The following is a 23,284-nucleotide window of genomic DNA, read 5'->3' as shown; positions in this document are numbered from 1 at the left end:
TGACCTGTCAAAATTCAGATTGGATATATACATAATAAAAAGGCTGTGTGCAAATTCTTAGGGACTCACATAATGCCATGAAATTTATAGGATCCCTAATGTAGTTATTCAATACTAATAAAGTGTTATGAGGTATGCAGTTAGCACATGTGGCCCTGTCACCCCTTTTGAGGATATTTTGGCAATGAGACCTGAACGTGCTCCACACGTTAACACTCCAAGAGTTAACAAGGACAACCAAGAGAAATCAAATGCAATTTTATTTTATCAAAAAGAGAATTAGCATACATGCTACTGATGCTAAACAGATATGTTGCAGGTATGTATCCAATTATTATATTGATATAGTCCATTATCAGGGATTTGTCTAGTACCATGTTAATTCTCATTTGCATTTCCTCCTGGAAGTAAGTAGGTTAGGCCTGCCTTTGGCCATTCACATCTCCTGCAGTCATCCATAAGTGTGATGATGTTCAGGTGAGCAAGGCATGCTGGCATCAAACATGTTCAAGGTGACCTCAGTCTGATGTCATGGTTTGTTGGTTTAATCATGCTACTTAGGGATTTTGTCTATTGTGGAGGTGTTTTGTTAGAAACTTTATTTTTCCAAAGGCAAGGCAAAACGACTTGCAACCACCACCACCCCGGCACATTGATACCTTAAAAGCAATCGGGGGGGGGGGGATACATTAAAAGCATCCTGCCCGATTCTAAAAGGCCACAGATAGTTATACAAGACCAGAGGCCTGGTTATAGAGGAAAGGTTTTGCCTGGTGCCTAAATATATGCAATGCAGGAACCAGTTGAGCCTCCCTGGGGAGAGCATTCCACAAACGAAGCTGCCATAGAAAAGGCCCATTCTAATGTTGCCACCCTCTGGACCTCTTGTGGAGGGGGCACATAAAGAAGGGCTGCAGATGATGATCGCAGGGTCCAGTTCGGTTCATATGGGGAGAGGCGGTCCTTGAGGTATTGCGGCCCTGAGCCATTAGGTGGACTCTGCCTGTGTTGTGGAAGTTTTGTCTAACATCCTCTTTCCTAGCTTTCTAGCAAACAATGAAACTATTTTGTCAATGCCACTCTTCAGTGCCAAATCACAGGCTGACAGCCCTCTGGAATTCTTCTTCTTAACGTTTGCATTACATCTGTGAAAAAAAGACCTTTTATCAGGGATACCTCTACCCAATGCAACTGCCTTTCTCTCGCTTGCCGGAAGGAGGGCTTAGATTGTTGTGCCAGGAAAATGAAGTCACGATTCTTGTTTCAAACAATGTCAATAGCTCTTACTGCTGTCAGCAGTTATAACAAAACTACATAAAAATGTGTTAATACTAGGGTTGCTCCCGGGCAACAAAATTAACTTTGGAGCCTCATTTGCTGTTTCAGAAAACAACATGCCATGGTGTGAAGCGAGGCCCATTGATTCGACTCATGGTCCATGGCAGCATCCTCTTCAGGAAAAATGAGGGTTTGTTCCCTCCCACTTCTTGCCACTGGGAAGTCAAAACTAGTTATACTTCTTTTCACAACAGGCAGAGTTTTCCCCATCCTGGAGTAAACAATACCTACCAAATTACAGTGAAATAAGGGGTTTTGTGGGTGTGGGTTGGCATGATTGTTTTTTAAATTAAACTTTAAAAGCTCTCCAGCACAAAGTAAAAGCGTCTTTTTATTTTTAGGAAGAATTTCATTAAATCTGCAGGTATCATAGACCAGGGGTCAGCAAACTTTTTCAGCAGGGAGCCGGTCCACTGTCAGACCTTGTGGGGGGTCGGACTGTATTTTGAAAAACAATAATAATGAACGAATTCCTATGTCCCACAAATAACCCAGATATGCATTTTAAATAAAAGCACACATTCTACTCATGTAAAAAACACGCTGATTCCCGGACCATCCATGAGCCAGATTTAGAAGGCGATTGGATCACACCTGGCCTCTGGGCCTTAGTTTGCCTACCCATGTCATAGACCCATCCCAAGGGATGAATCCTGCCAAATTTCAGAAGGATAACTGCAGTGCTTTCCCCACATGGGCAACCTTTAGAGTTGGGGGGTGGGGTAGGTAGCAAAAGGGAAAAAATAATCTTCACTAGTATTTCGAGTGCAACTGGTCTAAAAACAACATACATTAAAGTGGCATCCATAGCATGCATGCTTCCAAATTTCAGACAAACTGGCCCAGCACTTGCATTCTAGGTGCCTTTAAATAGGGAGGTGGGCTAAGGAGAAAAAACTTAAAGGGATTAGTTTCCTACCAGTAGTTTTGTTTGTGGACACTGATTCAATGGTGTTGGGTGGCACTGGACACAGAGCAGCAAGATTTGAGGGGGCGGCTGGTCTGGGTGCTGGAAACTTTCATTTCCTGGACCATACTTCCTCCTCTTCAGTCACCTGCCCAAGCTGCTCCTACTTCTTGGGGTGAGCAGAGAGTGAGTGGGGGCTTCTCTTTTCCTCTGTTTGGACACCTTTTTCATGCCTGACATCTCTGCCTCTGCCTCTTACCTAAGCAAGAGGAACTACTACCGTATGTGCAGGTGTAGAAGAAGAGTTTGGATTTGATATCCGCTTTATCACTACCCTAAGGAATCTCAAGGTAGTACCCTAAGGGACACGGGTGGCGCTGTGGGTTAAAGCACAGAGCCTAGGACTTGCCGATCAGAAGGTCGGCGGTTCAAATCCCCGTGATGGGGTGAGCTCCCGTTGCTCGGTCCCTGCTCCTGCCAACCTAGCAGTTCAAAAGCACATCAAAGTGCAAGTAGATAAATAGGTACCGCTCTGGTGGGAAGGTAAATGGTGTTTCCGTGCGCTGCTCTGGTTCACCAGAAGCGGCTTAGTCATGCTGGCCAATAATGCTGTACGCCGGCTCCCTCGGCCAATAAAGCGAGATGAGCGCCGCAACCCCAGAGTTGGCCACAACTGGACCTAATGGTCAGGGGTGCCTTTACCTTTAAGGAGTCTCAAAGCGGCTAACAATCTCCTTTCCCTTCCTCCCCCACAACAAACACTCTGTGAGGTGAGGCTGAGAGACTTCAAAGAAGTGTGACTAGCCCAAGGTCACCCAGCAGCTGCATGTGGAGGAGCAGGGAAGCGAACCTGGCTCACCAGATTACGAGTCCACTGCTCTTAACCACTACACCACACTGGCTCTTTAAAGGTATACTTTAAGGCTGCTCTTGGCGTAGTCTCTGGAACTGTTCCCTGCTCAGCTTCTCCTTGCAATGCAGGCAGATGGCACAACTGGAATCCACCGCCAACTCGGGGGTCCCAGACTGCTGTGCCACTCAATCCCACTACTCCTGCTACCATTGTCAGAGAAGATGTAAACCTGCAGCTGTAGTGTATCACAATAACATGGCCTCAGTGTGGGTGGACTGTGGACAACCAGTTAAAATTTATTTTATAATGATGTATCTGTTAGAAGAACGGGGCTGAATTACTAGAACTAACATTGCAGGGGGAACTAACATCGCAGGGTCCCTTCATCCAATGATACTATGTCAACTCTATACTTATCCTGAGAAGAAGTAGGTGCTGGATGCACTCAGCACCCCTTTTTTAAGCCAAGGTTTCTCCGTACTTACCCTAGCAAAGCACCCATGCATCCCCATCCTTCCAATCCAAGCAAGACTGCTTCATGTAGAGCTGTATTGTTAAGCCTGTGTAAAAGCAGAGCGAGGAAAGGGGACAAGGTGTAAGAAACCTAGGCTGCCAACTGTGAGGCCGGCTTGCTTCCAGCCATCACAAATGACAAGTAGCAGTAAGAACTCACCTTTAAATCATAACATATAAAATGGGAACCTGCTTTTAATTAACTACAGGCACTTATTATTATTTATTAGTTAAATTTGTATACCACACTTCATCTGAGTTCACAACATAATAATAACAATGTATAAACACACAAAATAAGAACAAAAACCAATATGCAATATGGCTGCATACCAGAGAAGTTCATTTCCCCCCTGGTCAGATGGCTTGGAACTGACATTTTGATCGTTCTGTGTCCCATCTGCAGCATTCAGTGTGACTGTGCAGCTTCCATACAAAATACACATTTCCATGTGAGATTAAATGTTTAAAAGGGGGTGGGAGAGGATAACTGTGCATTGTGAGAATGGCTGCACATTGGTATGGCATATTTCAAACAACCTGTTGACTGCTTCAGGCAGCAGTGCAAGCCGTGTGAACTATATAGGCATGTAAAAATGCCATTTAGATTTCCCCCTTGTATTCAGAGTTACTTCACCAAACCTTTATCAGGTATTACAAATATAGGCCACCATAAAACATCCATATATAAAATTTTAACATATATACAAATAAACAGCCATGTAAAAATATGTAACAAGAAGGATTGTCATTGGAGTTTCTTCCCGCTAAAAAGTATTCGAGTTCATTCTGTATGTTAACAGCTTCCATTTCCAAATAGAATCATAGAATCATAGAGTTGGAAGAGACCACAAGGGCCATCGAGTCCAACCCCCTGCCAAGCAGGAAACACCATCAGAGCACTCCTGACATATGGTTGTCAAGCCTCTGCTTAAAGACCTCCAAAGAAGGAGACTCCACCACACTCCTTGGCAGCAAATTCCACTGTCGAACAGCTCTTACTGTCAGGAAGTTCTTCCTAAATAAGCATAAACAAAATAAGCATAAACAATCAGACCAGTTAATCAGAATGCAGAAGGCTGACGTACGGTCTTGACTGATGGTCCACGTTGGCACCTTTCTGCACGAGAATGGGAATAACTTCATGATGCCTGTTCAGCACAGCCAGCGTTAAAGCAGGTTGATCCTTGCTGTTGGTGCAGTTGGGGTCAGCTCCCTGGAGTGTGTGGGAAAAGTAGAGAATCAAACATACCTCCCTTCCTTCCCTCTTTTAAAGTACTGCACATTACACATTGCTCAAATGGTATTTGAATTACAGGAAGATCTGGTTAATGTTAAGCAAAATTACAACTATTAGAATATATATACTAGGGTTGCCATATTTTTAAAAAGTTGTTGACTTTTTTTTTTTTTGCAAGATCTCAAAAAAAAAAAAGAGAACTTTTTGAGCTACTTTTAAGGAAATTCGCAAAATCTACGCTGCCAACAGGGATTTCCGGACATTTAAGCAATTTCTGCCCAGACACTGTTTTTGATGGCTGAATCCTGGCAATGTGGTTCACACATCCACACACGTTTACTAAACTGGAGGAAACGAGGATTGTGCATAATAAGTAGTGGCTATAAAAGCAGGACTTGCTGACGATTCACACGCAGGAAGCGGGGAGAGGAACAAGGCCGAGCTCACCAGCTCTCATCCCACATCCCCTTTACCACATGCAGATACTGTAACTTGTCTGAACTGTTTGACTAACATATGCCAGGGAAACGTGTACCTACAGAGGAAGAATTCTAAGTGGATCACCTATTCAAGCTTATACCTGTTAAGTGAGTAGCATAAAGAACTACGTATCGACAATTTAGGTACCTTTGTGGTATAGATCTATTGGATAGTTTGATTTTCTTTTGGGGAAATGTTATTTTAAAAAAAGAAACAAATGTATTCCTAATAGTTGAACAGAATGCTTCAGAATGCCACACTACTGAAACTTGCCTCGTCAATCAGTTGTTCTACAACGAAAGGTCGCCCTTGGCCTTTTGGACCCACTTCCTTCAGCAACTGCCTAGATTCAGTCTAGAAAAATGCAGAAGCAAAACAGCCATTCAGCTCCTGGAGAGGGTGTTCCATGTGCAAGAGGTGCCTCCCTACACCACCACCCTGGGCTACTGGCAGAAATGCTATATTTCAAAGAATACCACACTGACCAAACAATGGCTGCACGCCCTCCATCAGTATATAAACCCTTTTCTAGGTGATCGCAACCCCAAGTCAGGTGACAGGGCAGGCAGAATGGAGCTATACATTGCTTGCTTGCTGGTAAGGTCAGTTCTGGATAATAGACGTCAGGATGGGTTTGTGGTGCCAGAATTGTGACGTAAGTCAACCACACAAATCATCCCCGGGAACTCAGTCAAGAGGAAAATGATGAGCTCATTGGAGCAAACCAGCCTTGCTCCTAACAGAGAGGTGAGACATCCCACTGAAAATCACCACTGGCTACATATTGGAGAGACATCAGCCCCAGTTTCACAACAGATTTGTTTCGCTTTGGAAGGCATCTTTCCCCAGAGCCATGTTGCCAAGAGTGTGCATATGACCTTGAGGGAAGCCCTGTTCAGAAGGAACATCTGCAGGCACGCAACAAGTGTGAGGAAAAGGGACAAGCCACATGGTACTTGACCTCTAAGTCAAGTATGCAAATTCCCAGGATTTGTATACAGTGGTACCTCGGGTTAAGTACTTAATTCGTTCCAGAGGGCTGTACTTAACCTGAAACTGTTCTTAACCTGAAGCATCACTTTAGCTAATGGGGCCTCCTGCTGCTGCTGCGCCGCCAGAGCACGATTTCTGTTCTCATCCTGAAGCAAAGTACTTAGCCCGAGGTACTATTTCTGGGTTAGCGAAGTCTGTAAGCTGAAGCGTATGTAACCTGAAGCGTATGTAACCCGAGGTACCACTGTAAACAGTTCCGTTTGCACGGACAAAAGTGATACTGGAGTGCATGGCAGGCCAGCTGATGACCCACTTGTGACAGGATGGAAGCATGACCCAATAGCTCTTGTCCAATATTTCCGCCACCCACCCACTTTGGTGCCAAGGCCAGGGATATACTGCATGGCCTTGACCAGGCATGCACCTGCTCTACATGCTCTCTCTGTGGGATTGCTCTGGCTACCAAGACAAAAAAGGAAATGCCCTCCTCAGAGCAGAAGTAGGAGGAAGGGAAAAGGCAATGGAAGTAATAATATTTGCTGTGCTTTCCCCACCTGAAATAATACTTTCCAGAAAAGATTCATTTTTAAAACCAGCTTGGTACTAACACTGCTTATGCTGCAGCATCCCTACAGAGATGTTAACCGCCATACTAAGAGCACATACATACAGTGAGCTTGTCTTCTTTTTCTAGACATGTCCCTGTTTTCATCATCCTTTTGACTTTCTCGCTGGGGCTTGGTACTCTTTGACTCTCTTCTTGGGCTAAAATAGAGAAAGCTACAATGATATTCAAGTGATGCCCCATAGTATAGCAAAATAACATAGAAGCCCCACCTAACAGCAGCATGAGCTGATTAACAAAAGTTTTTTGTTTATTGCAATATTCTTAACAAATCCTGCAGTCTTCTCCCCAAGAATATCTTCCGGTATTTGCACTGAGATGCCTGGGACGTTTTCCTTCTTTTTAAAGATGTATGGCTTTCTGACTTTGCTGCTGATCAAATTCTCTTTTTCAGGTCAGTGAATACCTGAAGCTCTTGATGGAAGCGCCTTTCCCCTCCACACCAAGAAACCTAGGCAAGAGGTGTGTGTGCCACCTCTTTTGGCTCTCGGTCTGTACCTCACAGCCTGAGATATAGCAGCAGGCTACATTTCCACTATCAAAGAGACCAGCATCTGAGATGGAAGCATCAGGCATCAGGTGAATTACAAGGCAAAGCCCCATGGGGTCATTGTGTTGAGTTGCTATAACTACAGATAGGTAGCCGTGTTGGTCTGCCATAGTCAAAATAAAAAAATTCCTTCCAGTAGCACCTTAAAGACCAACTAAGTTAGTTGGTCTTTAAGGTGCTACTGGAAGGAGTTGCTATAACTGATAGCCAAAGGCCTGGGAGAAGAGGAATGGTTTTGCCTGGCACTTAAAGATATGCAACGAAGGCAACAGGCCAGCCTCCCTCGTTCCATAAGCAGGGAGCCACTGCAAAAAATGCCCATTCTGCTGCCACCCTCTTGACATGCCTTGAGACTCATCTGCTGTAATAACTGAGTCAAGGTCCCGGTGGATGCAAGCGATTTTGTCCTCAAAATGCTTTGCAAACAAGTCACAAGTCACAGTGAGCTACCATTGGTTCCACCACCTCTTTCGGGCCAGACTCACACTACCTGGAAAAGCTCTGTTGGAGAGCACAACAAGGATGCAATGGAGGCAGCCAAGTAAGCCACCTTTGCTGCCTTCTCTGCCACTAGGTAGGCTCCAGGATGAGCCCTCACAAGAGTTTGAATGCATTCAACTGGAGTTTTTCTCCACTTGCGTTTGAGCTGTCTCCCAGCTTCTTTCCTCACCCTAAGCTCTGGAGTATATCAGGAAGCCAAATCGGCTCCACAAAGCAGGAGAGGGCGCTCAGAGGAGATTGTGTCAATGGCCCAAGCCATTTGGGTGTTCCAGAGGTTGGTGAGGGCTTCGACAGGAGCGTCAGTCATATTAGCTGGAAAATCCCCCAGAGCCATCTGGAAACCCATCTGAGGGTGGACCATCCTCAAAGATCCCTGGCTCTGCAGAGTGCAAAGGTGCTGAGAGCAGTGAAGGGTCCTTGGAAATACCATGCGCTTGGGATCTACTTAGAATCATAGAGTTGGAAGAGACCACAAGGGCCATCGAGTCCAACCCCCTGCCAAGCAGGAAACACCATCAGAGCACTCCTGACATATGGTTGTCAAGCCTCTGCTTAAAGACCTCCAAAGTAGGAGACTCCACCACACTCCTTGGCAGCAAATTCCACTGTCAAACAGCTCTTACTGTCAGGAAGTTCTTCCTAATGTTTAGGTGGAATCTTCTTTCTTGTAGTTTGGATCCATTGCTCCGTGTCCGCTTCTCTGGAGCAGCAGAAAACAACCTTTCTCCCTCTTCTATATGACATCCTTTTATATATTTGAACATGGCTATCATATCACCCCTTAACCTCCTCTTCTCCAGGCTAAACATGCCCAGCTCCCTTAGCCGTTCCTCATAAGGCATCGTTTCCAGGCCTTTGACCATTTTGGTTGCCCTCCTCTGGACACGTTCCAGTTTGTCAGTGTCCTTCTTGAACTGTGGAGCCCAGAACTGGACACAGTACTCCAGGTGAGGTCTGACCAGAGCAGAATACAGTGGCACTATTACTTCCCTTGATCTAGATGCTATACTCCTATTGATGCAGCCCAGAATTGCATTGGCAATTCTTTAAGGTTTAATTTTCAGATGTGTTAAGTAGTACATACTTTTCTGGGTACAAGTCACTGTTTGAAAATGTACAAAACAAGGATAGCATTTGAACCAAATCACACCAGAATGCTCACCCAGACCGGCTTGACTTTCATATAATCCAGCTCTTCCTGCTTTGCTGGGGCTCAGTTCGTGATAGCCAAATGTCAGTGGTTTATTGGTCAAAATATCCTGGAGAAGCATAAACAGTATATTATATGACAACCTTTGCCATACCAACATAAGCTATAATTCAACACAGTGGTTGTAAACTGTATTGCAAACTTTATTGGTGAGAAGATCTGTTATGGCAGATAAGCTTCTCTGAAAGTCAATCTGCATACCACTGTTCTATGATGTGTAGCTACAGCAAGTGTTGGGAATAATCTTAGGTGCAATTTGCATGTTGCATAAAAATTTAAATAACAGTTTAAAGACGAACAATGGTTTAATTCGAATGAGCACCATGCTGGTGCACCACGCTCAATGTTCTGCAACACTCCTCAACAGTCTTGGCTTGTTGAGTTATCCAACCTGGGCTCATGGTTTGTTTCCTTTGAACAAACCAAAAGTGGTAAGCCAAGAGCAAATCTTGGTTATAACTCATGGTGTGTAAGGAAGAAAACAGAATACAAGCCCACTCATGGCTATGAGGAAACAAACCATGAGCCTAGGTTCAGTCTCTGGTTTGTTTTATTCACAGCGCAAGGGAAGAATGAACAAACTTTTGAGGAGCATCCACAAGTACAATACCTGCTCATATTAATCTGTGTGGACTAATCCTTAATCAAACTCTCAATTCAAGCATGACAACAATCAGTGTATGGGTTGTTACCTGAAGCTATAAAAATAAAAAGAACCCTTGGAAGTAGATAAAACAAGTTACCGTATTTTTTGCACCATGACACTCACTTTTTTCCTCCTAAAAAGTAAGGGGAAATGTCTGTGCGTGTTATGGAGGGAATGCCTACGGGTGGCATGCCTACGGATTTTCCTCCTCTAAAAACTATGTGCGTGTTATGGTCGGGTGCGTGTTATAGAGCGAAAAATACGGTATATGAATAGCAGTAGAATCCCTAAGACCACAAGACAACAGTGATATAGATTAGATTTTTCTATTTTAAGTGAAAAAGACCAAGGAATAAAAAAGGACCCATGTCCAGATGGGCTAAGTGGAGAATTCTTCCAGGAATTTAATGGATTAATGGCACTTAGATTGACCAAAAAAATTCAGTGAAGTAATAGTAATGTAGAGTGCCTAATGTTGGGGAAAGTGCATATAGTGATTATACAGTAATCTGGGAACAATCCTGAAAAGCACGAACCATTACAGACCTATCCCACTCCTGGATACAGACTATGATTTTGGTGGCAATATAAGAAGGAAGGATAAAGTGTTATTTTGGAAGAATATATAAAGGAAGATCAGATGGGCAATATATTAGAAAGCATATTTGTTAGGAGAATCTGCTTACCCAGACTGTATTAAGAACGTGTCAAGAATGTTTGTGTAGGAAAACCTCAGCCTCAGATTAGATAGAAAGTAGAAACTGATCCTCCAGTCATCTAGCTCTGGTAATACAGGCATGCTTTTTCTCTGAGAATGTGACCTCATTTCTGCACATGTGTAAAGCTAAGGAAAGGGAATAAGCCTGTCTAACATATAGTTACAAAAAAGGTGGGAGGATAGATAGAAAAAAACCACTTCTGGAGGGTCACCCCTAATGTAAAATGCTCTAAGGCAGCTGCACACAGATTCCTCAGTGTTGAAGAAAGATTTCCCTAAAGGTAGATATTTGGAATACCACTGGTTTAAAAGAGCTGCAATGAGCCTTGATTAGCCAAGTTGCGATTTACTAACTCCTGACTACCAATGATTCTCATTATAGCACCTTCTCATTTTTATCAGCTTTGATTTCCACACTGACCTTATTTATAGCAAGTGCATAATTTATCTGGAGACTGACTTGATAGCTGTCCTTGTGGACTGTAGCAGAAATAAGCTATAGAAGGAAAAAATGTCATTAAGTTTTCTTTTCAACTTTTAAAAATAAAAATAGCTATGATCCTTACACACGCTACTTTCAAAAAAGATTTTTCAAATCAGTGTACAATACAGCTAAGTTATATAGAAAACCAGTTAAAATCTTAGTTGAAAAGCGGAATACCAGTAAGAAAAATAAATCAGCAGTACAAAGCGTTTTGAGATGAGCCTTGACCAGTTGGCAAGAAGATACCAAGGAGGGGACCCAAACACCACCTGCAGAAAGTATTCCACAATGTCAGAGCTGTAATGGAAAAGGCCCTGCTTCTTGCAGAGGCTACTGTGGTCTCAACACAAGATGGAATATGAAGGGCTCTACTTCTTTTTAACGTGGAGGTTCAAATGGCTGACAGGCAGGGAAGAAAAGGGTACTTCAAAGAACTTATCAGGACCTGGTCATTTTTGGTTTGGAAGGTCAAAACCAGCACCTTGTATTGGGTGCAGAAACTGGCTGCCAAAAATAGGTGCTATATGATTATGCTGACTCAAGCCCACCAAGAGGCAAGCAGGAACATTTTGCACCTGCCAAAGTTCCTGACCTATTTTAAAAAACAGCTCCAAGTGGAGTGCACTGCAGTAATATCCTCTGGTTAAACCAAGGTATCTAGGGTCTATCTTTCAGTAGCAGTGCAGTTGTTGAATCAGCCAGACCTAAAACCAAGGCACCCAGGAGCAACACCAGGCTCAGTAGTACGTTCTAATGGCAAACCCAACCCTCACAGGAGAATGGAGAGTGTGATCCCATCCAAAACAGGCATGACCCCAGCCAAGTGGACCACTGAGCCCCCCATTACCATCAACCCTTTTATCATTAACTCTTACAACTGGCTTGATTATTAACCTTCTCCATCTCAAGGTCTCCCTGATCATTTTGATCAGGGAGATGACAGCATGCTCCCAATACTAACATACTCTTGGAGCCCAGTATTATCACCCACAGTGATTCTGTGGACGAGTCTGCCTCTTTGGGGATTTCTAGCTTGCTGGACTCAATGCTCTCTTTGACACACAGAGAGACACCACCTCCGATACGTCCTTCCCACGAAGTGGATACCCAGAGACAAAACTGTGCCCCACTGGTTCTTCCCATTCCATCAGGTTTCCATTATGTCCCATCTAGGCTTGGAGGCTTCTAGCATTAGTGTATAAACATTTGTAAACAGTCTCTCTCTTCAAGCATCTTTTGCACCTCCAGAGTTTGGCCTCTCTTCAGTCTGATGAAAAGAATACTACATAATGCAGACTGCTTGAGTCAGCAAGAGGCTTAAAACTGGCCAGCTAATTTATAAAACTGAAGACTCAAGGAATTTATAAATCTATAGAAAATGTTGCCAGAGAAAAGGATATCCATCCTAACCTCGACCTCCTCATTCTCACTGAGAAAGTGATATAGAACAAATCCAGATACTAACTTCTCTCACCAGTTGCATGGAAAAAAGGACTGTCTCCCTTCTTCTCAGCAAGCCTCTATTTATTTTAAAAAAGCCAAGAGTCATCTCACCTCTTGCCTTAAATCACTACCCTAATTCCCTTTATGCATCAGCATCACAGGAGAAAGATTAGAGCCATAAAGGGTCCCTTCTTTCTCTTACCTTCCCCATTTGAGGCTCTCCAATCAAAGTCCTGAACTCCAGATTGTTTTGCGTGTAACTTCTGAGGTGTGCACAAACATGATCTAGTTGCTTCCTCCAGTAACCTGAATGAAGGAAAATAGACTGAACATATCACTGGTGTTACAGAGTAGCTCAAGAAAAACTGGTGGCTCTTGCAGGTGATTTCTACAACATGTCATAAACACAACAGTGGTGGATCCATATTGGACCATCCACAAATCATTTCATTTTATTAGTTCTGCGATGCTTCCCCAATGTTATTACACTATTGCTTGGGTGGGTGGGCAACAAAAATGAGACAAAGAAACAACAATATTTCATTAGGAAGGCAGCGGAACATGCACTGATTGGAAATGAAGCCGTATGACTGCCCTGAAACTTTTGCAGGGACAAACAGTATTGAAAGTGGGACTGCATATAATGGCCCTGATGAACACAAACAGCAGAGAGGGGAATCCTGTCTCCATTTTCCAGGAACTTATTGGACCAGATCTCCCCTCCCTCCCTACTTCCCCTAAGCAGCCAGATTGAAAACCTTGTTATTTATTTTATCTTTAAACATTTATTTTCCCTTCATTAAAAATATTTTCTCCAAGGTGGGTAACAAATCACCTTTAAAAATAAATAGTGAATCCCCCAGAGGGTATGGTTAATTGGGCAGTATACGATAATTAAAATCCCCCAATCAAAATCAATCACATATCAAAAATACAGCAGAACATACTGGCATCAAAATCTAAGAACCTGCATAAAAAACTGAACATAGTACAAAAGGATAGCTGAAAGTTGCTGTAAGCACAATGACTCAAGTTCTTCATCTGCAAAGGAGTCTAGGAGTAGGAGAAACCCAAGGGCTGTTTTATGACGGATTCATTCTGAATAGCATCTTTTTACCTCTTCCAGGACTGATGGCTGTGAGCAGAGGTTTGTGATAATTTGTCTCATTCGATTTTTCCTTTTGAGAAAGGAGCTCACTTTCTTTCTTCTCTAGAAATTTGATGGATGGGTAGTACAAGCCAATGGTTTGAGTTCCTTGCTCTTTTTTCTCTAGCAAATTAGGTATTGATGGTGGCAATGAAATGACTGATTGCTGCCTGGTCTGTAAGCTGTTGCTCTGTTAAAGATAGGTTGTATTATAGGTAAAAAGGCTGACACAGCTTATCAGATACACACAAAAAATCCCACCAATATATTTTCCCTAAATAAATTAAAATGTTTTCTGAAGGAACTCTGACATTCTCTATCTGATCCGGTGGTCTGAACATACATTTACACTCACCATTTTGAGGGTTCAAAATGCAGGGGTGCCTCCTGCAGATACTGTCTCATCAGTATTGTACAGTGGTACTTCGGGTTAAGTACTTAATTCGTTCCGGAGGTCTGTTCTTAACCTGAAACTGTTCTTAACCTGAAGCACCACTTTAGCTAATGGGGGGCCACCTGTTGCTGCTGCACCGCCAGAGCACAATTTCTGTTCTCATCCTGAAGCAAAGTTCTTAACCTGAAGCACTATTTCTAGGTTAGCGGAGTCTGTAACCTGAAGTGTATGTAACCTGAAGCGTATGTAACCTGAGGTACCACTGTAGTCTAAATAGATGTGCATCATAAATGGCTTATAGTTGTTCACTGTTATTTATTTTAGTCATAGGCTATAACAAAGTGCAATATACTGGCTTATTTTAAAGCAGACTCATTTTCATTTTCAGCCTAAGGCACATAGAAAATTCCTCTTCAGCCTTTATTACATGCTGGTCCCACTATCGTAACACACATTCTCTGAAAACTTAGTTACCTGAATCCAAAAAAGTATATCCAAACCTTGCTATACAAGTGGCTGATTCAGATATCCGAACAGCCGGAGTTTGCCGACTTTCTTTCTTGCTTGGAATTTGCTGGTCAGAAGCAGCCATTTCAGGCAGAAAGCCCCACTGAACCCAGTAGAACTTAGATATGTATAGGATTGTGCAATTGTCTGCTTGACTTCCCTTGAGCTACTGATAAGGGATACAAAGCACTAGAAAGTGATTTGTAGGCACCCAAATGAAATGCAGTTCTGTGTACTGGCAGTCTTATTTATGCAGCAGACCTGGTTTTGATACTAAGGCTTTCATTCTATTATGCAAATTATACAGCAAGTAATCTGTAAAATATTTAATGGCATCTCACTTGAACCAGATGACTGAGAAACTTGTCAAGTGGTCCTGGGCCTCTCAGATTGCTTGTGTGTGATTATTTTGCGCGGAAATTTCCTTACCATTTGCGCTTCTGGAAATTGGATCCCACAGACCACACACTGCGTAATGCAAATTGGATTTCCTGCTCCGCACACACAGTAGACTACTTTGCCCTATGGATTATAGAACAAGCACATTTCAGTAAATGTAAGTGTCAAGCAATGTGGGAATATATCAGGTATTATGTTCTCACTGCTACAGCAGACCCCCCCCCCCAAAAAAGAAACTGTTTCTATAAAGAAATCTTTTATTTTTACATCCACTCTGAGCTACCTTTTGGCGGATGCTGGCTTGTTCTTGCAGCCGTGGCGTCATCAGAGCTTCACATACAATACATGTTGGTGAGTTCCTTGGCACCATAGTCTGGCATTTGTTGCACAATTCCATCTGTAGGAAAATAACAGACACATTTGTACCCATCTTCTTGCCAAACCAGGACAATAATCCTCAAACTTTGAAAGGGAAGAACCGTCAACAGCAGCCAACCACACTCAAGACTTTACTGTTTCAGCATATCTATGAAAATACTAGGAAATTAATTCCTGGTGTTGTAGTGACAATGGTGGCAAGAACTGACACTGGTGGCAATGGAAACACTGGAGACATGGTTGGGGCAAATCTGTGTGTCCACTAAGAAAAAGTCGAGATCTGCAAATCCTTTCTAACACTACTTCTTTATACAAGCCAGTGCAAACACTTAACATGCCTTTGACCCAACTAGCCACTTTCATTACCTGAGATCGAGGCATCCATGTGGCAGAATTAGACTTTTCTCCATCACTTGAGGTATTCAAGTAATTTTTCAACAGATGTGTTCCAATGATTTGTGAGGGCACAAATGATTTTTCTTTTGGCAAGCCTAAAATTACGCACACATTTCATTTCATTATTTTTCAATATCACACTTCAAAAGAATGTTAACCTTGACTAACTGTGTAAAACGCATCTAAAGCATGTTCTGGAATGAAATAAATTAGAAAAGAGTTAAATCAATGACAAATTCACACATAACAAAATACATACATGGAAATAATAACATATAGGTGCTGCCCCATAGTTTAGACTATTGTTATTTTAACCCCTATTTATATTATTACAGTGGTGCCCCGCAAGACGAAAAACTCGCTAGACGAAAGGGTTTTTCGGTTTTGCGTTGCTTTGCTAGACGAATTTCCCTATGGGCTTGCTTCGCAAGACGAAAACGTCTTGCGCTTTCTTCTTAAAGCCGCTTGAAGAGGCGCAGTTGCGACGGACCATGCTTCGCAAGACGAAAAACATCGCAAGACAAAAAGACTCGCGGAACGAATTTCATCTTGCGAGGCACTGCTGTATCTTGAAAGTCTGTTCAATGATTCAAAAAGTGTACTAGGCATATAATAAAGAACTGGTCCACTGGTGTTATTCCATATGGACCACGTTTGCACGCAATACAAAACGCAGAGGAGGCGGTTGTATGCTTTGCATAAGTATGCTAAACTGGTAAACTGGTAGCCTAAAGCTTACTGACAACTGGAGTGATAAAGTTGCACAAGGTCAAATTTACAGAACTGCCAGTTTCACTGGTCATTTTGATACAAAATTAAAGTGGTAATATCCAAGAGAGTAACTTTGAGTACAGAAAAGAATGGGTTCAGGAAGTTATCCATAAAGCTCATGTGCTGCCAGTTCAAATTCTTTGAACCAGTGACCTTTTTGCAGTTCTCTCAATTCTGGATTTAACAATACAGTACCTTGTAATTCCAGTGCTACATCAGGCAAATGGAATCTGCTTTCAGCACTTGCTTCTTTCTTTCTTAGATTCAAATGAGACAATTCATCTTCCATCTCCTAAGAAAAAAGATTCTGATTTATAATCCCATATACATATTTTGGTCTGTTACACATGCTCTAACCATTCTGAAAGAACTCTTATCAGCCTGCTTTTGTAATAGGCCTTGGGGTAGGAATGAAGGAGGGAATTATGAATGGGGCAAGGTAGCAAGTGACAGGTTATGTCTGCATCTGTGGACACCCTACACATTGTTGGCCTCTACTGCTATCTAGAAACAACATAATCCCTGCATCTGTTGGCATAAATTGCTACAACATCTCATGCATGGAATGAAATGTTCCACTTAATCTTTGTATTATCTAGGTACACTCTACAATCCAGAGACATTTCAGGATTCCACCCATTTTTTATTTCAGAGCCATAATTTGATTAGGGATGGAGATAAACCAGAGGCCAAGACAAATGTATAGTTTACATTCAGCATGCCAGAATATTTCTTTTTCTTTTCTTTTCTTTTCCCTTTGGAGCCTTTCATCCAGAAATTCTCTTTGGAGTCTTGTTTCCCCTTTTCTCTTTGCATTTCCTGGCCCCTGCTATTCCTGAAGCATATGAGTTCTTGGCTGATTATCTCCCTTGGCTCCTTGCCCATTTCTTTGGTGTCCAAAAAGGGGCAATAATTCTCTCTCTTCTTGTATCTCCTACAGTGGTGCCCCGCAAGACGAATGCCTCGCAAGACGGAAAACCCGCTAGACGAAAGAGTTTTCCGTTTTGGAGGTGCTTCGCAAAACAAATCTCCTATGGGCTTGCTTCGCAAGACGACAATGTCTTGCGAGTTCCTGCTGGGTTTTTTTCCTTCCCCCCCTTTTTCTAAGCCGCTAAGCCGCTTATCAGCTGATCCGATCAGCAAATAAGCCGCTAAAAGCTGCTAAAAGTGCTAATCCGCTAATCCGTCAATGGGCTTGCTTTGCAAGACGAAAAAACCGCTAGACGAAGAGAATCACAGAACGGATTCTTTTCGTCTTGCGAGGCGCCACTGTATTTATTTTTCTAAGTCTTACTAAAATCCTTTCTCCCCCTTTCCACCACATCTTCAACCATTAGTTGATCTCTCCATTGCAGAGGGCTGGACTACATGATCCTTGGGGTCCCTTCCATCTCTACAATTCTATGATACCCATGGCCATATGAGCCCGTTGGTGCCGACAATACTAAGCTAAATGAACCAATGATTCTTATTTAATGTAAGGCAGCTTTCTATATTCCTTTGTAGGGAGACACGGGTGGCACTGTGGACTAAACCACTGAAGCTCCTGGGTTTGCCAATTGGAAGGTCGGTGGTTCGAATCCCTGCAACAAGGTGAGCTCCCGTTTCTCTCTCCCAACTTCTGCAAACCTAACAGTTTGAAAGCACACCAGCGCAAGTAGATAAATAGGTACCGCTGTGGCGGGAAGGTAAATGGCGTTTCCGTGCGCTCTGGTACTCGTCAGAAAACTGTCTGTGGACAACGCTGGCTCCCTTGGCCTGAAGCAAGATGAGCGCACCACACCCCAGTCACTTTTGACTGGAATTAACCCTCCTGAGGTCCTTCACCTTTTACCTATCTCCCTTTGTACATTATAACAGGCTTGCACAACTTGTGACCCCTCCAATATGAATGGAGACCACCAGGTATGCATGAATAGGGGTTGGGGGTGGAGGGAATAACTTCTGCAGATGCTCAATATCTCTCCACTTTTTGTGACACCCCAGGCAGACAGGAAGAACATGGATTATTAAGCCACTGTTGTTCCCTAAGTTGCAGCAGGAATGGAAGAAGCCTTATTTGACCATGAACTTGCTCCATGAGGGTTCTGATGACTTACTTAAATAGATGCTTCCCCTGTATAAACCTGAGCTACTTTGAGTTAGATCCAACTAACCCAGTGCACTAGTGGAAGCCAATGGAAGAACTCCTGCTGGTACAATGGGGCTTTCTTTCTCTCTTCTCCCACAAATCCACTCTGGAGGGTCAGGAGAACCCCCAGAACAGAACTTGAGAGAAGGAAAGGGGAGGTTGTTCCATTTGGCAAACAAAAATGGTCATGCTGATGGAACAACTGTGTTAGCGTGACGTTGAATTCTACTTTTTGTTTCCAGTACCTCAATGTTTTCTGAAACATTCCTCATAGATCTCCCCAGCAACAAGACCTATTATGCTGCAAGACCTTCATATTTAACAGCATTAATGATTCATAACACTTTTCAGTAGATTTAACATTTTTATAACTTGCCTGACTGATGAGATCTTCCAGGAAATTCTCATTCTCATCTTCATCAGGTACATGTACGTTGGGAGTTACATATTCTACTATAAATACTTTTGTTACAACGGTACTCTCTCTGCCGTCTCTGTAAGTTAAGAATCAAAAAACTCTAGATCAGGCCTCATAATTTGTGTCTCATATAAGGGATTCTCTTCTTTTTGCTGCCTCTGGTAAATGTATAAGAATTTGGCTTTGCGGGTCTCATGTTGTCTGTGTTCTAACACAGTAGGAAAATAATAGGTAAATAAGGATTAAATATATTTCAACTTTATTACTTAATTAAATTTTTTTTTATCTTGCCTTTAAGTCCTCAAAGAGACTCCTCAATGCAGGTAACAATAATCAAAGTTAAACTAAACCAAAACCAATCCATAAAATAAACAATAACATAAAATAACATCCAACCAATACGTAACAGAAACAACAGTAGAAATTTCCACATGGAGATATATATTCTCGCATTGATGGAGGCTGGACTAGAGTCCAGGCATCCCCAACCTTCGGCCCTCCAGATGTTTTGGACTACAATTCCCATCATCCTGACCACTGGGCCTGTTATCTAGGGATCATGGGAGTTGTAGGCCAAAACATCTGGAGGGCTGAAGGTTGGGGATGCCTGGACTAGACGATTCTCGGGGTCGCTTCCAGCTGTACAATTCTACAGTTCTGTGATTCTATGCTTCAATCTCATGAAACTTTACCTCTTTTGATCTCTATCATGGTCCTAACAGAAATCTATTTGCTGAAGCTGCTCTTTGCATTTGGCACGGTTACAAAGCCTCTGTATAATTCTACCTTGTGGATGGCACCCTCAAGTGCAACTCATGACCCCAACCTCTCACTAGTACTTTAGTCTCTTATTCTGGAGATGGGGAAACTTACAGACTTTCTCCAGTCACTTTGGGGAGGAAGAGCCAGCCCAACGTCTCCTGATTCCCTGTTTGCCCAAATCTTGGGCATGTATTGCTAGAGCAACCTCATGGGAGATAAACATTTAGAGTGACCTACAGTGACCAGTAAACCTTCAGCATCACAGTGTTGGACTAGGTCTGGGGAGACTTTGGGCCAGTCACTATCGCACAGCCTAACCACAGGGCTGTTGTGAGGATAAAATAGAAGGCAGGAGAACCAGCTAATGGAGTGGAGACCTGGAGCAGCATGAGGCAGAAAAGCTTCAGAGAGTTGTGCTTGGGGAAATAATTCCTTTGTCTAGATAGGGAAGAGGTGTGAGTTGGAGGAATCTTGTCTTGGGCTCTTCTTAACCAAAGAGAAAACACTATTGTATATCGGGGAGGAGTGATACTTGGTATTTGCCTATCCAGACTTCAAGCAAGGGAGCCTTTGGGCCACAAAATTTCTAAAAGGGCAGGCAGCGTTACAGTGTCAGCAAAGAACTGCTTCAAAATGTACATACCAGCTTTTGAGAGGGGATTTGTGTTGAGACAGTGGAAAAGAAAAGTTAAACTTCCTTTACCCCTAGACTGTTCAGGCTTCTCCTTGGTTGCTATTTACATTTTAAAAAATGTATGCTTCAGTGGTGTTAATGCAATTATAGTCATATCTAGTTTAGCTTTAGATGATAACACAGAGTAGTATTTCACCTATATTTGTTATATATCAAAGATGATACAAAAAATAATAATTGCCCATCAACACACACACACACACACACACACACACACACACACCGAAATCTGCCTTTGTTTAAAAGCTGGATTACATAGTGATAACACTTACTTTGTAACTGCCAGTGCCTTAATTGTTATTTTCCCATCTGGTAATGTGATTGGTCCATTATACTTAAAAGTATTATGATCTCTGTAATTAAGTTTCCTACAGAGCTGTGGTTTACTTCCATCAATAGTATAATATATGGTGACATCAGGGGTATCTGAAAGATGAAAAAAGGATGTTATCGCTTCTCCACACAAACAATAATTTCTATATAAAAATATTCCTTTAAAAAAAACACCCCACAAATTTAAATTACAAGAATAGACTTCCTGCGAGCAGATGTCTATCTCCCCCCTTAAAGATCATGAATACATTTTTCTCTGTACATAAAAATGCACACAGTATTCAGCCGCAATCTATACAGTGGTACCTCGGGTTAAGTACTTAATTTGTTCCGGAGGTTCGTTCTTAACCTGAAACTGTTCTTAACCTGAAGCACCAATTTAGCTAATGGGGCCTCCTGCTGCCGCTGCGCCGCAGGAACACGATTTCTGTTCTTATCCTGAAGCAAAGTTCTTAACCTGAAGCACTATTTCTGGGTTAGCGGAGTGTGTAACCTGAAGCGTATGTAACCTGAAGCGTATGAAACCTGAGGTACCACTGTACAGTATTTGTACAGCCTGGAAGCAAGCTTTCCCAAATATTAGTAACTGTAAGTTGCAACCTTCAAAGGTAGCCCCACATAGAGGGCGTTGCAGTAGTCCAAAGAGATAACCAGAGCATGCCTCACTCTGGTGCGACAGTCTGCAGGCAGATAGGGTCTCAGCCTGTGTACCAGATGGAGCTTGTAGACAGCTGCCCTAGACACAGAATTGACCTGCACCTCTATGGACAGCTGTGAGTCCAAAATGACTCCCAGGCTGCGCACCTGCTCCTTCAGGGCCACAGTTTCCCCATTCAGGACCAGGGAGTCCTCCACACCTGCCTGCCTCCTGTCCCCCCAAAACAGTACCTCTAACCACTGTTTTTATGCTGTCCCAGATAAAAATGCCTGTAGTGGGTTGGACAAGAGCCAACAGGTGTGATTCTTACCTTTGTACATCAGGTTACATTCATTTATTCATTCATTTATTCATTCATTCACACTCCTATGCACACCTCTCTCCATCCAGGACAAACAAGAGGCATTATCACAGTTCAAGAACATGCAACCTTCTCGCCCAGAAGGATTTGGGGCAGAGCTGGAATGAAGTGTGATCTAGGGAGAAGTGTGGTGTTGGTAGTACCCTAAAGTCCATTTAGAGAGGCCTGGAGGGCTGTGTATCATCTCTGGCCCAGAGGTTCGCCACCTCTGTTTTAAAGTGTCTTCCTTTTTACAAGATGAAATCACTTATGAAGTGAAACGGAAAGACCAGCAGTATGTGTGTCGCCCATATAAAATGAAACATATAGCATGCATTCTGAGCTGTTGCAAATACCTGATTTGATCTCTATAAGTGTATTTGTATCTATTTCATGTTTAGCTTTGCCTGGTGTTGGCAATCGTAGTGGTATAATTTGAGGCACTAAGATGGATCCAGCAGTCATTTTCCCCCTCAAGGTCTATTGGAACAAAGCAAAATATTATTATTTTGAACACAACAATGCAATAAGTAATACATATGTACATCCACTCCAAGACTGAGGCTGCAATCCTATTCATACTTACCCGACAGTAAGCCCACTGTAGCCAGTGGGATTTACAGTAATTCTATCTAAATAGAAATGGTTATGATCTCAACTGTGCATGCTATGAATTGCAGAAGGATTGCTGTAAACTTCTCCTCTTGGGATCCTTTAAAGTCTGTTTGCATGCCAGTATCTTCCAGGGAAGCTCAGTGGCACTGTCTGAGGCGCACTTGCTGAGTCAATGAGATAGGTCACCTGGATCTAGGCTCTACAACAGGTGATAGGAACTTTTTGGCCCTCCAGATGCTAATGAACTACAATTCCCATCACCCCCAGCGAGCATGCTCAATGGCCAGGGTTGATGGGAGTTGTAGTTCAGTAACATCTGGAGGGCCAGAGGTTCTCCACACCTGCTCTAGGAGTCCCTCATTCAGTGGGCTCACTTGCCCCCCTTTAGTTTTAGACCTCAAAAATATCGCTGGAACCATTTTATGCTGTCTGAGCCTCAGAATTTGATCGTGATTATCCTGTTTTCAGTAAGCTTTAAAAAAACAACCACCACAAACCAATTTCATCATTGTTTTCCCTGGAGGAAACTGGGAGATAGAAAACCAAGCATCACCCTTCGTCCTGTATCTATTACGGTCCTCGTCATCGGGAAGAACCACCAGGTGCAACGGAAGAGCCCCGGAGCCACCGCCCTTCCCCCCGGCGAACGAGGCAGCCCCAGCCGCCCCTCAGGCGACACTCACCGGCGGCCTCGCTCCGGGCCCAAGCCTCGTCCGTCGCCACGGCAACCGCAGCCTCTCTTTCCCGCCAGCCACGCCCTCGACGGGCGCTTTCTGTTGACGTCACCGACCCCGTCGCCCCGGCAACCGCAGCCGCTCTTTCACGCCAGCCCCGCCCCCC

General features: G+C 43.1%; 1 protein-coding gene across 5 annotated transcripts; it reads right to left on the bottom strand.

Annotated features, from left to right (window-relative positions):
- Positions 1–243: 243 nt before the first annotated feature.
- On the bottom strand, positions 244–23,213 carry DZANK1 (double zinc ribbon and ankyrin repeat domains 1). 5 transcript variants are annotated; one of them, XM_081206401.1, is made up of 17 exons: positions 23,128–23,213; positions 22,186–22,309; positions 20,771–20,924; positions 19,001–19,118; positions 16,689–16,785; positions 15,693–15,817; positions 15,232–15,345; positions 14,979–15,071; positions 13,619–13,838; positions 12,704–12,807; positions 10,996–11,070; positions 9,163–9,259; positions 6,995–7,104; positions 5,601–5,685; positions 4,700–4,823; positions 3,584–3,658; positions 244–1,145 (listed from the first exon to the last, which is right to left on the bottom strand). In XM_081206401.1, exons 2-17 carry the CDS (start codon positions 22,292–22,294, stop codon positions 989–991), a joined length of 1,857 nt encoding a protein of 618 aa, XP_081062527.1. In that variant the 5' UTR covers positions 22,295–22,309; positions 23,128–23,213; the 3' UTR covers positions 244–988. The 5 variants fall into 5 exon arrangements, with proteins under 5 accessions (XP_081062527.1, XP_081062525.1, XP_081062526.1 ...); XM_081206399.1 differs by lacking the exon at positions 23,128–23,213 and adding an exon at positions 22,998–23,121; XM_081206400.1 differs by lacking the exon at positions 23,128–23,213 and adding an exon at positions 22,998–23,121 and having other exon boundaries at positions 6,995–7,089.
- Between the last annotated feature and the right edge of the window lie 71 nt (positions 23,214–23,284).

The sequence above is a fragment of the Podarcis bocagei genome (genome assembly GCF_964188305.1).
Source record: "Podarcis bocagei genome assembly, chromosome: 8".
In the NCBI taxonomy this organism is placed as follows: Eukaryota; Metazoa; Chordata; class Lepidosauria; order Squamata; family Lacertidae; genus Podarcis; species Podarcis bocagei.
This window is presented reverse-complemented; position numbering and strand designations above follow the sequence as displayed.